Genomic DNA, 17,394 nt, shown 5'->3' with positions numbered 1-17,394 from the left:
ACTTCTGTTTCCCATGTACTTGTAATCACACTTTATGTGGTTAACTGTACCTGAAGGGTCTTCTTTAGTTGTGAGTATTGGTCTGCCATTGGCTTGGAGAATCTTCTGTATAGTTTTGCCTCTCTCATCAGTGTTGGCTTGGTGTTTTAGGAGTCGGCTGATTTGGTGGCTGGTTGGAGCTATGTAGGGCAGGCATTGATTGGACAATCCTTCCAGATATGACCTGTTTTCCCTCACGTGAAGCATTCCCCCAATTCAGTTGGTGATGATGAGAGGCTTCTAAATCGCTGACTCATGATAGCTGTCAACTTTCATATATCTTCTGTCATTTCTTCAAGCCGAGCTTCCAGGTGTGTCAAATGTTCCACCACATGAGTCCTTAAAGATTGTGATGGAGTTTGCCACTGACCCTTTGATGGGGTATAATTTGACTGAGAAGTAAGTTGGACACCATGGAACTCTTAACAGCCTGAGGAAATATCGTGTGATTATCTTTGAGCATTTCAAACATCTGGCCAAAATATTCCCACTTACTTCTTGAATTTCCACTTTTGCTGATATGCACAACTATCTTTCTGAAATGACTTTTCAGATCCCTAAATTTACACTCGGCATCATGCATTTCACTCGCAATGATTTGCCAAACAGAGACAGTGTACTCTGTCAATACCGGCATCAGTCGGGACCAAATAAAAATGCCGGTTTTGACAGAGTGCCGGTTTAGCTAGGTTCGCTTATGACGCCTATGCGCACACGGAAGTTCGCTGTCGTACTGTCACTTTAGCATTAACAAGATATTTGAATAAGAAACAAGGCAGTGTCTGAATGCACATTCATGTTGTTTAAATCAAATAAAAATGTCTGTAATCTCTTATTAAATTTCAACTGATCATATATTATCGGCAGAATTAAAATTATAAACTATTTTTCGCAATGTTATTGAAAACAACGATTCTTGTTTATGATTCGGCAGCGGGTCTACAATAGCATTGTCAAAGAGCAAAGTAACGATGTTTCAAACATCGAGGAAATCATTAAATAAATTGAAATCAACAATAACATTCATAAAAGTTGTCAAACGTACATATGTACTTTCTTTGCTGGTTTGTTTAACTTGTCCTTGTGTTCACGGTACTTCTTCAACAGCAGCTTCGTAGATCAGCAGTACCATTCGAATGATGTTTCGGTGAAAGAGTACTTTACTAAGTCCAAGCATAATTCCAAATTAGATCTGTAGGTGCAAAGAGGAGAAAAGCCAAAAATGTTTACTTTGATCGGATAATACATCTTCTCTGGATGTGTAGGTTAACATATGATCACTTAGAACATAGAGTTACTGCATGCTGACATGATAGTGTTTTTCAAGAGTAATGAAAAAGGTAACAAATTTCATTTCGCTGATTGCAGGCCTAACTTGTTTAATCGGATTTACGATATATACTGAAAGAAACAAATAAGGGAAGACATGAAAATTCAAGTGTTCCTTTCATATTTTCCAGTTTTCATCACCAGCTTTGAATAGCGCTGTGGGAGGAAATCTGAGAATAAAACAGGAACACTGCCATGAAGTGGAGACAAGTTAAATCAGTTGACTTATGAACATGAACAATAACAGTACAGTACTTTAAAGGTACCTAGGAGACAAAGTTATCAATATCCCCTGCAATGGAAAATAATCTTCATGAATACCTCAACTAGTTATGACTATGTCAAATGTTTTGGCGGGTATGTAGCTAATTTCTTTATAAATTTGTTTTAGATCAGGAACACTTTTGAAAGCATTTTTGTGACTTTGTTATTTCTGAATCTTCAATAACTATATTGGATTATTAGATAAGGGTACTTGTAACAGATAGTAACTTTGTACATTCTTCTCTCTTCAATCATGCCGTCATTTCTGAACCTGGTTTCACTATAACAACTTTCATCACTTTACCTAATGTTTCATGGGGGCCGTGGGGTAGCCTAATGGTGAAAGCGTTGGCTCGTCACGCCGAAGACCCGGGTTCGAATCCCCACATGGGTACAATGTGTGAAGCCCATTTCTGGTGTCCCCGCCCAGTCAGTCAGTAATGTTTCATGATCCATATGTTTCCATTTTACTTCAATTTGCCCAATTCTGTGGGTAGGTTTCCTGTTTCATACACTTTCACTTGTAATGGATGCTTGTGAAGAGTTAGTACACAAGTCTTTCTTGCTGTCTGGTGTAATGATAGGTCCACCTAATGACATCAACTTTTCTTTGTTATCTGCAAGGGCTTGAGAGTTTTGAAAGAACAGATGCACCACATCAGTGGGAAAAGTGAAAGTGTCAGTATTTTCCAGTGATTGCAGTTTTCTTACATCCTCATCTTCTACTTTCCCAACACAAATTCTTGACAGTAATTTTGAAAACTCAGGATCTCCTTTCTGCAGAACAGTTCGAGTTAGTTCATGCAGACAAAATGGCTTCTTCCTAGCCTTGTCTTTTCTTCATCTACTGACATGTGCTTATGTGATCTTTCTTGATGTGTCAACATCTTCCTGGCTTTGTCCTTTCTCTAGGAGCTGCTAATTTGGACACTGATCTGATTTCATCCTCTGTTTATTGTTCTCTCTATTTATTGCTAACTTGGATGTAGACATGGTTAATGGTCTTGTCTTACTGGTTGGGTTCAAGATATTGTCCTCACCATCAAGTTTAAAATATGATAAAGGAGTTCTTTCTGATTTCAGATGTATGACATTTAAACATAATTAGAAATCATATCAGAGACAGGACAATATGATTGTAAATCTTCAAGATATTGTCCTCACCATCAAGTTTAAAATATGATAAAGGAGTTCTTTCTGATGTCAGATGTATGACATTTAAAAATATTAGAAAATCATATCAGAGACAGGACAATATGATTGTAAATCAACTCATGGCAAAAAACAAAACTAGATTTGAATGTCAACAAAACAGTTTCTTCTTCAAACTGAAAATATCATAAAGGAGTCCTTCCTGACGTCAGATGTATGACATTTAATAGTCACATGTTTTTTAATAGTCACATGTTTGTTATTGTCGTTTATTTGATATCGGGCAAAGCACTTCCAAGTGGAGATGTTGCCTCCGTGTCAGAAGTGCTTGTGATGTTGACTAGCATAAATTGCAGGCTCAAGACTGTTTATTACGTCATCAATTCCGTTGTACATCATGATGTGTCACGCATTACACATATGGTCTAAGGGAGGCAACTCCAACTGGCCTATGTCACAGTGCTTGGAGCCTGTTTGTCTTCGGTAGATTCATCTTCAAAATCATCAGTGAAACAGGCCATGTGTGCATTAGATAGTAGCTTTAGCATATATGCAATTGTTTGATCCTTGGCAGCCAAACTCTGGTTCAGTCGAAAGATCTTTCTCTTCAGTTCCTCAATTTGTTGCTTCAGTATGTCTCCCCTACCAATCAGTAGATTGGATGATCTTCATCGGCTCAAATCATATTTTGAAATATCTTTGCAGGACATCTTGAAATTACCATATAAACTTTAAAAGACAAACATTTGCAAAAACTGAATCGGATGAGAGATATTGCACTTTTATTAGAAAAATGGACATTTGTAAGTACTGACTTGAATAACAAATTAATACAATGTATTGTCATCATGTACACATAAATCCAGATGTGTAAGACAGTATAAACATTGTTGTTAATATTGATCTAACGAAAAACATACAGATGTAACTATCCATATACTAGCATGCTTGTATCAACAACAGACTGCCTGAGTGCTTCCACGGTTTGATGTACCTCAGTAGTGTTGACACTGTTGATTTATGCCATTATGTTCTTGAATACCCACAAAGTGGAAAGGTTTTATACAGTTCTGCTCCAGAAAGGAGCACTACCACCAATTTCAGTTGACGTCAAACTTGTTGCCATGGAGACGCAAAAAAAACATTATATTCAGAAATCCAAAACTACCAAAGGCACCAGTTCACCACCAGACCTATCATGTGAAAAGTTTGGTGAAGAAATAATAAACGGTTTTAATGTTCTGCTCCGGAAAAGAGCAGCAACACCAATTTCAGTCAAAGTCAAATTTACTCTCTCATGAAAGACATAATGTATTGAAAGTTTTCTGTATCTCATCCTCTTGATAAGGTCAATGCATTACAAGTTTCAAACCGTTGAACAGAGGTTGGTACTGCCTTTAGACTGATACACTATATTACACTGATGGAATTCTAGATGATATTTCTGACCTCTCTAATCTGTTGTGATGTTAATTGACAGGAATCTTTTCTTCACCAAGGCAGACTTGCTTGTTCTGTTGTTCAGGAAATGTTTGATTTTTAGCTCACAACACTGAAAGTCAAATGAGCTTTTGTGATGGCCTGCTTGTCCATTGTCCATTGTGAACAGCATCTAAACATCTCAGAAATCATTGTATCAGTAAAACTGTATAATTTACATAGCATGCTTATAATGTACTGTGGAGGCCAGAATTTCAGAATGCTATGATCTCATGTTTAAGTCCTACATTTGCCCCGATTGCAGTTCTGAGTTTCACAGCACCATACCCATGCTTGTAGCTGGTAAGTTGCACCAGGGCCCACTTGCACAGAGCAATCTTAGCGCTACAATTATTGTAAATCTTTAAGATCGCGATCTTAGGCTTCGCTACAATCGCCATCCACTTGCACAAAGCGATTGTAGGCTAAGATCATTGTAAGTTACAATCGAAACTTACAATTGGTCCTGACTTGCAGAAAACTGTAGACAGGAGTTGAGTTTAAGAAATTTGTACCTCCACCGTTGAAGAGTTTGATCTTAAATACAAGCCGTCTTACAATCGCACTAAGATCGTCTTTGTGCAAGTGGATTAGCGTAATTGTATGGTGATTGTAAACTTGATTGTAGGGGCCTAAGATCGATTGTAACTAAGATTGTTCTGTGCAAGTGGGCCCAGGTCTGTGACTGGCTTTATATCAAGTGCTCTACCCACAAAGCTGGAATACAGTACAAATTTGCTTGAAAATCACACTTTTGTGTGATGGTCATCTAGCTCTGTGATACTTTGTACTGATGTTCCCAAACATTCATGAGCGTATTTGAATGAGGATTGGATGATGTCACTGATTGCGCTTGTCATACAACTGATATTGTTCAAGATGAAAATGTCTGGGAGATGAATGATCAGCTATATGTCCAAAACAAACGTAAACAATATTGTTGCTATCAAAAGTTGGACGGTCCAACTTATATTCTTGCGATCCATTATCTGTCAGTTACCTTGCAATACTGACAGTAATTTGTACTGTTTTACATATCCTCTTGCTTGTATATTTTGTCTTCTAGGATGACGCATTCACCAATAAAACCATTCCATATCAGTTCACCTTGGAATGTCTTTATTTATTTAAGTTCTTGTATCAGTACCCAACTTTCCAAAGGACAATTTGAAAAGCTGAACTGCAGAAAGAAAGTTTAGTAAGTTAAATGTTGCAGAGAAACTGCATGTGGTGATCCTTAGCTTAAGCTGTATGGAGACATCTCAGACCGATGATCATGTTTGTCGTCAGAGGTGACTAAACATTGACTTGACATAGCACAATTCAATGCCAATAGTGAATGAGTGAGAATATTTTTCTCGTAACATTTTCGGCTCCCTGGGGAGTATACAACCCAAGCTGTCTTTTAGGGTCATAATGCCATCAACATTACCATCTAATCCAACAGGGTTCTGCTGGGTGAATAAGTGACCTGTGTAAGGAGATGCTGCACCCAATAGGCTTCTCACTTTGTACCCTTGTAGGGATTTGAACCCGGGTCTTCGGCTTGACAAGCAAACACTGTAACCACTAGACTACCCCACTAGAGGTCTTGTATATCTCCACTCTGACTCCTGTTGTTTGAGCTAAGAATGGGTTATGGGGTAGTTAGTACAATGTGTGAAACCCATTTCAGGTGTCCCCTGTCGTGATGTTGCTTGAAAACTGCTTAAAGCAGTGTAAAACCCAACTCACTTGAGCTACAAATATGAAAGAGAACAAACACACATTACATTTACCATTATTCAGAATCACGCATAAAAGTTTATTTTTCATAACTGGCATATATCATTCATACTTCCGTCCAATTGTACAGACTCGGCTCACATGTATGCCACCTATTTGTTATGTATCGTCATCAGTATTTCAAGGCAACCAGTCGTTTATTATCACTTTCTCAGTAAAGTACAAATTCTAGAGTTTTTTAGGGGAATTCAATACTGACTCAAACCTTTGCTCTTAGACTGAGACACCAAATTGCCATCACACAAAGTCAGCGACTTTACCCACGCAGCCACCAAGGATTCCACAAATTTGGCAACTGGTAGTCAGCTATTAGATGTTGGTTCAATCCAATCATTGCTCAACCCAAAAAAGTACTAGAATTTCCACTGTACTAAGAAAGTGTAATCCACAAAATATTGAAAGTATCTGCAAAAAATAACAATATAGAAAAGTATCTTGTCACAGGGGATGTAGGAGCACTGTAGATAAAGATAAGGGACCATTCATACCTCCTCTCTCCCCCCAACCCCCCTAAAATTTATGCACAAAGTAAGTGAACCCCCTGCATGTCATGTACAAAGTCAATGCCCATAATTTTTAATCATAACTTTTAAATATTCCTATGTACGAAATTGTTGACATCCCCCTTACATGTGTGCTAAATTTGATTGTCCCTGCCTGGCCCCTACACCCCCATCACACTATAAAACCACAACAAATCATCATACACACGCATGCACGCCATTTCTCTTTACACGTCTCTTCCTCCCCCTCCTTATGAACTGTCCCCTAACACTTTTCTGTCATCTAACATCATGAAGTATGTCCCAGATCAGCTACGCCACATTAGCATCTCACTTCTAGTACAGTCTCTCCCCACAGTGACAGATACATCTCACTGATACAACCTACCAGGTACCCACATACTGCTGCACATTAAAATTTCAACATTAAAACATTACACACATGCAGAGATGACATGATGAAATACAATGATATGTCCATATTTGTATTTTACACATATTTCAGACAGTTCAGTTAAAATGTTCTGAAAACAATGCTGTAATATTAAATTCCCACAAATCATACTATATATATATATGTTTCAACAATATCAGTGTAAAATTCAACAGATGAGGCATATATATTAATCACTACAGGTAATCTGTACACGAGTAATACATGGCACAATACCCAGCATAAAGAAACCGTAGCCTTTCAGAGAGTTCAGAGAATCTGATAGCCAGTCTTTCAGTCTAAAGCGTTATTATTCATTGGTATGGTGGGTTATCAAGAGTCATGGGTTATCATTTAGAGAACATGGTGGGTTATCATTCTGCCTAGTGTTATTCAAAGAATCTTATGGTTATCATTCAGAAAATCTATTAGCTTTCAGGGATCTTTTAAAGTTCTTATTTTCTTACCTTTAAAACTAATTTAACATGACAGTCTGTGTGATAAAGTAAAACTAAGCATGGAGCCAAGTCCTATTGTTTGTCTAGTTAACAGTGAAATACAAATTGCCTCAACAAAGCTATGAATATTTACGTATTGGGGAGTAATTGATCCAATTTAGGAACTTCCTGAGGAAGTGGGTGGACCATCAGCCTCTAAATCCCTGGCTACCATCCCCCAACATCATAGGTCATTGCTCATTCCATCGACCACTGGTTGAGCCTGGTATCATGGTACAGGCTGTCGTGATATAGCGGGAATGTTGCGGAGTATGGCATAAAACCAATGAGGAATATGAATGATCATATCATGGATAGTGTAAGCCATGTAACAAAATGATCCAATATTGCAATCCAATAAAATTATGCAAATGAGGACCTACTTTTCAGTAGGAACTACTTTCAAAAAGTTCTTGTTCAACATAGTATTGCCATACTTTCCATTTGATTTGAGGCAGGTGTTTCTTGATGTGTCGATGTTTCCGTTGATAAATATGGCTTCAAATCATTTGGAATGATATTATTCATTTGTGGTTTCTAAAGTCATTCATATTCATTCAAAAAATATCTTAAACACTTCTTACACATTGATAAAGAGACCATTACCCTCATGTGTTTCCTCGTCATAAATATCATATATTAAAATATGAAAAATGATATAGAATAAAATTTAAAACAGGAATGAGAAATATGGATTCTACTTTCCATACATGATTTTTAATCCTGATAGTGAAAAATGAAATTTATGATATGGTAACAGAGAAGGATAATAATCTCAATTAATACATGTTCACAAACTTGTTTCCACTCACGATTATACGATCCTGTAAGATGCCAATATTCAAATATAAAACGAATGAAAATATATATATTATGACAAGTGTTTGTATCTTCAAGAGGTAAATCTTCATAAATAACATTCTGCATTGATAAAACTTGTAAATCTGTAAAAAGTCTGACTTTCCCTTGAGACTGATGCTGCGGTGGTTGACAAGGTCTCCCATCTACGCTTGGGCAAGGAAGGTGGAGATGAAGACACTGGTGTCGATGTTGAGGGTCCCGTGCCACCAACGGTCGGGGAAGTATATCAGCTGCAACAAAAGGTATGGTATGTAACCAAGACAACAGAGTCCTCTTTTCACGTCATGATGCTGTTTGGAGCAACCCTATTCAGTTGGACATTATGCTGTGCAGAGTTGTATCCCCTAGATGTGCCAGGATTCAATCATCATGGGTTGTAAAGAGATCTCCAGAGGCAGAGGTTGTGAAATTGGGGACATGCACAACCTAATTTTTATCCACTGAATTACATTTCCATTTTATTATAACCCGTGAAAATCCGTGTTAGAATTGGTCCTTAGTAACCCATGCTTGTCGTAACAGGCAACTAACAGGATCGGGTTGTCAGGCTCGCTGACTTGGTTGACACATGTCATCATATCCTAAATGCGTAGATTGATGCTCATGATGCTGATCACTGGATTGTCTGGTCCAGACTCGATTATTTACAGACCGTCGTCATATAGCTGGAATATTGCTGAGTGCGGCATTAAACAACAACCCACCACGACAAAGGCCATGCTCTTAAAATTTGAAAACGAGTAAGGCAAAAGATATTTGAGAAAGGTGCAGGAGAGTTTCCACTTTTTTAAAGGTGTGCACTGTCATACATACATTAGTTTTCGTATCAATTACATGAATAAAAGAAAAACTTGATGAGTTACTTATCATGCTGTGAGATATTGTGGCTGTGAATGTCAATTATTAACTGCTGAACAAAGAGTATTGTAACCATCATACTGACCTCCCCTTTAAAGTATTGTAACCATGATACTGACCTCCCCTTTAGAAATGGTACATTCCAGAGGTTTGTTCATATGATCCAGAAGCGGGTAGTCCTCAATCAGCCAGTGGAGGGTTGTCCGGTTGGGATGAAAGTCAGGGGTCTCATCTGGGGGGTACATAAACCACCTCTGGAAACACATGATCATCCATGGATTAACTAAATGATGGCACTGATAGGCAGGGATAAATACATTATGATTGTGTATCTTCATATTATGATGGAGTCTGAACATGTACATGTTCTGTGAAGTGTTGCTGCATTAGTACAACAGACAACAACATATACAGTACAACCAGAAAATTATTGAGAAGTTAAAGATTGTAATATTTAAATTTTTTCACTCATTACTCACGTATTAAATGTGAATATTAGCAGAACATAACTCCAGATTCAAAGACATTTTCTATTGGATTTAGGTCAGGGTTATAGCTTGGCCAATCTAATGTCATATTTTGGGTCCGAAACCAGGCCTGTGAATGCTTTGAACGATGTTTTGGGTCATTTTCGTGCTGGAAAATCAGAAAATTTCCATAGAACACGTGAGCAGATGGTAGTAAATGTCCCTCGAGAATATCTGTGTACCGCTCTCTGTTCATATTCCCTTCAAATACACAGAGGGGCGTTGCCCCTAACACAGATATGCCACCCCACACGTTAAATCTGGGACTGTACTTTGGGCACTGATACAAAGGTTTTTCAGTTTGTTTGGTCCAGAATTTCAGTGTATTAGGAAACAGCCACACAGAAATTTCATCTGAGAAAATCACATTGTCCCAGTTAAAATTTCTATGCTGTTGGCACCAGTTCAACCTTCACTCCTTTTGTTCAGGTTTCATGATTGGTGATGGAATTCCTCGACTTTTCTTCCAACCCATTGCATGCAGCTCAGTTCTAATTGTCTCCTTACAGACAGCCACAGTTCCTCTATAAATCATATCCAGCCTTAAGTTTTCTAAACTCCTTCGTTTGTTTTTAGAAACAAGAATACCAAGACGCCTCCTGTCACCGACAGTCAATTTTCTGGGCCTACCTGCGCCTCCCTGGTGCTCAATGCCATATCCATTTGCAATATTTTTCAAAACACGATAAACAGTGGACAAAGGGATGCCTGTTCTACTTGAAATCACTTTAGCTGATCTGATGTCCTTGTTATAATACTCTAAAATCAACTTCCTCTTCTCTAAATCATCCATACTGAGGATCACTGAAAATGTCGTCTGCTAGCAAGTAAACAAAGGGGGATAACTCTTCACAAACTAATGAAAAAGGATTAACGGAGTTGTCTGTCTTGAATGAAACCAAGCACTTGATAGCTGGTCAAGGTTGTTTATACTAGAAATCCAATTAAACATATTCCTAAAATTCTCAATAATTTCTGGTCATACTATGAAACATACCAACACCTGATCTCATCACACCATCATTCCACGAAAACCCACCTAAATATCCTACCTTCTACTAGTAGGTAGGAAAATAGATACTGCATTTGTGTAATGAGTTTTGGCCTCCCAATCTTGATTTTCTTTGCAAGATGCATCTTTGCTATCTTCAGATCCATCTTTGCTATATTACAGATCAATTTTGCTATGTACAGATCAACCACTGTTCTCAACAGAACCCCCTATGTTCTCTACAGATCCTTCTTGCAGATCAGTTATTGCTACCTACAGACATACCTTTTCTATTTACAAATACATCTTTGCTACCTCCAGAAATAGATCATCACTTGAGTTGCTCTTTATCACAAACAGGGACTTAATTAAAGAAATCCTCACCTTTCGTCCGAAAACAACTTCTCCAAATCCAGGCCCATGGAAATGGAAGGGCACCCCAGTGCCCGCACCTGAAGCACAAAACAGACTACGTTTATATTAAGTGACTCACATCAGTTAAATCAGTTTGATGCATGGAAGGATACACTATAGTGATTCAGATCTTCCACACCAACCAACATTTCCCATAGTGGTGACACTCACAATCATGGGCACAGTGCTGACAAGAACCTAATAGAATAGGGAATCTAACTCATTACATAGCTTTTTTGCATGCTTAAGAGAGAGTGAGTTTAGTTTTACGCCGCACTCAGCAATATTCCAGCTATATGGCAGCATGCTTAAGAAACACAACCCTGTATATAAAAGTGACTATTGTGACCATCAGATACCCATCGGCTTGAAAGTGTTTATTGTATTGTGAGTGTTACCTGCCAGACCGAAGCTGTAGACGGCAGACATCTTGGGCAGCCTGTAGGGAGGAGGCTTGTACAGGCTGAACAGGGTCTCCCACTCTGTGTGGTTGTTGTCTCCGAACCAGTAGAACGTTTCTGTGAGTAGTTCATGTCTTATCAACAGAGTTGAATATAACTTGTTTGTTTGTTTATTGCTTAACGCCGCACTCAGCAATATTCCAGCTATATGACAGCGGTATGTAAATAATTGAGTCTGGACCAGACAATCCAGTGACAGAGATCATGAGCAATCCAGCGATTGAGATATTGAGATCAGGAGCATTGATCTACGCATGACATTCATCAACCAAGTCACCATGCCTCACCACCCGATCCCGTTTATCGCCTCTTACAACAAGCATGGGTTGCTTAAGACCAATTCTAACCCGGATCTTCACGGGTGGCTGAATATAAATGGCAATATTGAGAATATCAATTTGAGGGCCTGAATGTCCTTCCCTGTCTCTCTCAATAATTGATACAGGGTCCTTGAAGACTTTGGAATTCAATACTCAGGTCCAACACTTCAAGATGTATGGTGCCCCAAAAACTTGAAATACAATCACTTTGTCAATTTGCATAATTTGCAGTTCTGCCCAAAATGCATATGCAAACATAGACACTTATGCTATTGTAGTATCCGTACTTCGGCGTTTTGTAACATAATCATTTGTACATGAAATTACTACACACTATTAACAAATATAACTGAGAACAAGGAAACTTTATGGAATAAGTTCATGAAGCCTGGCTTCAACCATGATGTCAGCAACTCACCGTTCCCGAGCATGTCAAGTGTCTGTGGTTTCATGATGTCATGGACATACTTGTGTAGACTCACATCCACTGAAATGTAACACAACAAAATAAGGGATAAATCGTTTCCAGACAGGTGCTGTGCCAGACTGGTGGGACCATTTACATACTCGTGGCTTCAAACAAGATACACACTCAATTCATACACTCAAATACTCAACACTTCCTGATTATTTAATAATTATGAGACTGAATGACCATAAATATGAACATTACTGGAGTAGACATATTATGGTCTCTAAACTTTCAGCATGGAAATAGTGGTCCAATTAGAATGTAACTGCTGATTTACACTTTCTCCACTAGATGTTAAGGGCAATCCAAGTTCAAGATCAAAACAGGATCGGAACTGTAGGCACACATAGACTTTCCATTCAGACAAAAGTGGAATGTAAAGGTTCAAAATGGTTTTGCAACCAGTATTTGACTTCCAAGGTGACCACATTGAAATTTCGACTGCCATAATATTAGCACATTTGGGAGGCATTGTTTGGGGAATTGTTGATTTTCTGTTTTTGTATGTTTGTTTGTTGTTTAACGCCACACACAGCAATATTCCAGCTATACGGTGGCGCTCTGTAAATACTGGAATCTGGACCAGACAATCCAGTGATTAACAGCATGAGCATCCCCATCTACGTAATTTGGATACAATGACACAGGGATTTACCTTGAGTACTGTATTTTAGGGTCCCTGGGATTAATACTATTAATTTTGAGTGGTCCTGGACTACAAAGGGGGCCCAGACACTTAAATATTATTATTATTACTGTTATTGTATAGTGTATCATGATCACCACATTAAATGTTACAGTAAGTAAATTGCAAATAATACCATAACCCAGCTAGTAGCAAACTCAGTGATAAATTATTGTTACTTGATTGGAATTTTTACAAAAGTTATTTGGACTTTTCTCGTCCCTTTGGACGTGTTAATAAATTGTTTTTCGTCCATTGTCAATTTTTATCATTATAGGATGCAGGACTTCGCGTCCTGTAAATCCCTGATGCCATGTGTCAACCAATTCAGCGAGCCTGACCACCTGATCCTGTTAGTCGACTTTTACGACAAGCATGGGTTACTGAAGTCCAATTCTAACCTGGATCTTCACCAGAGTTCTTCATTCTGAGCTTTACTGGACTCATTGAAAACTGAGAAAGATAGACAATAAACCACATACCAATGTAAACAACTACTAATCATATTTGTGTTTACCTTTATTATAGGAGTATGTGTTTGCTGAACTGAGACGTATCTTCTTTGTTCCATGCTCGGATAACATGTAATCTTTTCTGCAGGCATCTTGAAACTTCTGAAATGTTATGTCACTTTTCATTAGTGAAATTATTTAGAACAATATATGGAAGGTCATTTACTTACTAATATCATATACAAAAGGAATTAAGGACCATCAATTTTCTTCATACTACCAAACACATACAATTGTCAAGACATAACTATAGTTATCCGAAAGAATTTGGTAGTCTTACCTTAGAGTAGTATATTTGAGTGAAAGATTGTTAACCTCCCATATAACATGGCACAAAATTTTCTTGGTCTGGCCTAACAGTTATACAAGGAACATCAATGGAGGAATTTATGTGCCCGGAAGGACCTCAAAATGCTAAGTAACACTTTCAAATCTGAAAACACCTACTGTCTATTTCTTACATGTTGCTTTTGCTACTATCGCTGATAGAATTTACACATAACAATGCTGGTAAAGGTTCTGCCCCATGCTACACTATACTCACTGTGTTATCAGTTGCGTGTCGTATCACAACCGGCTGAGTGAAAGCATATCTAAAAGAAATTATAAATTCAACATCATCATCATCATCATCATATAATTTAAATCTTGACACGATGGAATGGATCACACAAAAGGTATCCAATTAACTGTCATAGGTAGAAATTACTGTCAATGTCTGCCAGACCAAAGATTGACAGTATGTAACATGCACCACATTGCTTTGGGAAAAATATTAAAGGAAGGACAGTCATTTGATGACCAGGATAAATTTGTCCCTGCAAACCAACGAGACTATGAGATAACTGAATGGATCTGATGGTGAAGCTTGGTGACCTGGGCCCCGTTTCACAAGCTCTCGTAAGCCTAAGATCTTGTAACTATTCTCGTAGCATTCGTACCTCCTATACTGTAACATTGAAGTCACGAATGTTTTGAGAAAAATTGAATCTTGAAAAGTTTAGAGAGCTTAGTAAAAGCGGTAATAACGGAACCATGGCTGAGTGCTAGTGTCGTCATCATAATCTAATGGCATGGATTGTTGTTCACACTGTGAGTCACAGTAATATCTGGTCAAAACTGAATTATTTACAGGCACTAGTTCAATATGGCTTAGTGCAGAGTTACATTACAAACAAAATTCAAGAACTCACAATATTTTCACATTGTCTTTGTTATTATGTTTATGTAATGAAACCATGCAATGATGTTAACTTGATAACCTATGACAGTTTTACTTTTATCAAAAGGAACCTATGAAGATCCAGTTTAGAACTGGCTTCAGCAGCCCATGCTAGTAGGAGGTAACTAACAGGATCGGGTGGTCAGGCTCGCTGACTCTGTTGACATGTCATCGTTTCACAATTGCATAGATGGATGTCATGATGTCAGTCACTGGATTGTATGGCCTGACTCAATTATTTACACTCCAGAGTGATGTCCATTCTCTTCCCTCAAGTCATATCTTCCCACATAACCTCTGTTCTAATACAGCCCTTTCATGGTGCGAGTGTTCAGGATTCGTGATTGGTTGCAATCAGAATTAGTTGTGCAATCAGCAACGTTGTTTCAAAAGTGATCATTCGCAAAGCCTCGGAAATTTCCGTATGCTGCGGAAAAACTAGAACCTCTTCCCCTGCACGATGCCCAAACGTTTCTCCTATGAGTCATGTAATCAAGGTAATGGCGGACCAATGGCATCTCCATCGCCCTCACTGACTATTGGATCTAAGTTGATGTAACATGTGTTCTGATTGGATAGAAAGAAGGGAGATAATTTGTGTTGCGATTTTTGCCGCCAGGAGATTTTACAAGAACCGGGAAATATGGCCATATTAGAACAGAGGTTACGCGGGAAGATATGACTTGAGTAACCTCTGTTGGAAGAGAATGACTGATGTCATATTGCCGAAATATTGCTGAGTGTGGCGTTGAACATCAAACGAAAGAGGACACAAGCTAAGAATAAGATAGATCAATAGTTGAACACGATACCCACTTCTCTAGAAACTCCTTCTGCGACAATGAGTCGGCCTCTCGGACCTCGATACTACATGGGCCAGGGTGGGCCAACAGGAGGTGCTTCTCTGTAGCCCTGGCAAACAGAAAAAAAGAGTCCAGATAATGTTACAAGATAGTCATGGTAGTCTTCACTGATGTCATCCACTTCCATCATCTTCACTTCAGGAGTGACATCACCTTTTCAGTTTCTCACTTACAGAATGTCTCAAAGCCCATGAACTTCTTATCAACAAACTCTCAATAGGCATCTTTGTTTTTAATTTTGAACAGCTCTATATTCAAATTCACTGTCCTGCATGAGAGGACCCTAGTTATATTGAATCTACAGTTTTAATGTTGTTTACATGAACATTGGCTAGCGAACAGTTATCGCCAATACATCAGTATCACGTGTGTGCAGTTCTTGTCAATTACAATTCCAATATTTTATCCCTCGGTATTTGACAACAATATAGGACAGTGAAAGAATAAATTCTTCACGGTAAGTAACATGAGGGAAAAATTAAAGATAAAGTTATGAACCCTATAACAGTTTTTAACTTAGTCGGGGGGATGTCACACGATCTATATAATAGCAAGTCATTAATTTTTTCATTCCCTATCAGTCTACTGTAATAAACACTCAATTAGTCACACAATTAATTATTCATGGTTACTTTATTATATGAATATATATTATTTCACAAAGGACATGAGAAATTCTGAAGTGGCGATAACTGTTACAATTAGTTGTCAGAAAACAATTCTTTGTACTGCCATGATTCTCTTCCACTACGTTATAGGAAAACATGATCGGGAGCAGTGAACGGGCTGGACACATCTGTGAATAGCTAATTAAGTATCATAATTCATTTTGTTACATTACTTTAAGAAACGGCGGAGTAATTTTGTAAATAGCGTTTAGTCAGCACAGCAGCCAATAGTCGAGAGCCAATATGGGGCCCTACAGTCATAATTTATATATGCGATGTTGAGTAATGTCTTGACTGTAGGACCTTATCGCGGCTCTCGACTGAGCCGCCAGTATGTTCTCCACAGTAGCTTTAGTCACTTTACTAACATGTGGCAGCTGATGAGATGCAAGCAGCAGTGACAGACAGTCGGCCAATTCACCTTTATTATCATGATCAATGCCATTATAACGTACATGCTTAATGGATTAACATTGAGCATGGTTACATCCCTTGAAAGACAAATATGTGAGCACTACAAAACAGAAACTCATCAAGAGGATCCCGAATTCTCTCTATTTCTATTTCAAAATTACTCATCGAAAGTAAAATCAATATACAAATAAACTGACGCATGTTCTAGGGTGCGCGAAAATCGAACCTGCTTCAGTACATTTGCGGTTATTGCATGGTAGATTTTAAAGTACGCAAGACTCACCATCCACCATCATCTTCGGCTTCTTCTAAGCATAAGCCAACTGTCCACAAATGAATTAGGAGCAAGATTCGCATGTCTGAACATCAAAACCAGCAGCTGTACCGGTCATAGACGCTGTCTGCTAGCGCTACACGTGTATTTCCGTTTTGTCGGAAACGAGGTCGATGTAAATAGATAACGACATACAACCTCCAACAACTTTGTTTAAACATGAAGTGAGTCACATTACATCAACTTCTTATCAAGGATAATAACACGATTAGCTATGATAATACTGTCTTGATTGATATACACTGCATGATATTTTCTCTCGCGCAAGAACATATGTCGCAAAATCGGAAAAGACTTATTTACGTTGAAGC

General features: G+C 38.3%; 1 protein-coding gene and 1 long non-coding RNA gene across 2 annotated transcripts; one reads left to right on the top strand and one right to left on the bottom strand.

The window, feature by feature from the left end:
• The first annotated feature begins 2,080 nt into the window (after positions 1-2,080).
• On the top strand, positions 2,081-12,643 carry LOC124269350. Its single transcript, XR_006896494.1, has 3 exons — positions 2,081-2,589; positions 5,458-5,461; positions 12,632-12,643. It is a non-coding gene; the product is annotated as an uncharacterized LOC124269350 (long non-coding RNA).
• Positions 6,782-17,198, bottom strand: LOC124269348 (jmjC domain-containing protein 8-like). Its single transcript, XM_046704366.1, has 9 exons — positions 17,033-17,198; positions 15,621-15,716; positions 14,127-14,175; positions 13,588-13,684; positions 12,332-12,400; positions 11,531-11,650; positions 11,103-11,170; positions 9,320-9,454; positions 6,782-8,572 (listed from the first exon to the last, which is right to left on the bottom strand). Exons 1-9 carry the CDS (start codon positions 17,104-17,106, stop codon positions 8,486-8,488), a joined length of 795 nt encoding a protein of 264 aa, XP_046560322.1. The 5' UTR covers positions 17,107-17,198; the 3' UTR covers positions 6,782-8,485.
• Positions 17,199-17,394: the final 196 nt, after the last annotated feature.

This window comes from Haliotis rubra, unplaced genomic scaffold (assembly GCF_003918875.1).
Source record: "Haliotis rubra isolate DU_JTF1 unplaced genomic scaffold, ASM391887v1 Scf144, whole genome shotgun sequence".
NCBI classification, from domain to species: Eukaryota; Metazoa; Mollusca; class Gastropoda; order Lepetellida; family Haliotidae; genus Haliotis; species Haliotis rubra.
Note: the sequence above shows the minus strand (reverse complement) of the source record. Positions and strands in the feature narration are given on the sequence as shown.

Bases quoted from the DNA above. Each gene is read 5' to 3' on its own strand.
- LOC124269348 (XM_046704366.1), bottom strand. From the start codon at position 17,106: ATGCGAATCTTGCTCCTAATTCATTTGTGGACAGTTGGCTTATGCTTA. The intron at 12,401-13,587 runs GTAAACACAAAT...GTTACATTTCAG, and splicing joins CACATACTCCTATAATAAAG to TGGATGTGAGTCTACACAAG. The intron at 11,651-12,331 runs GTGAGTTGCTGA...AACTACTCACAG, and splicing joins ACTTGACATGCTCGGGAACG to AAACGTTCTACTGGTTCGGA.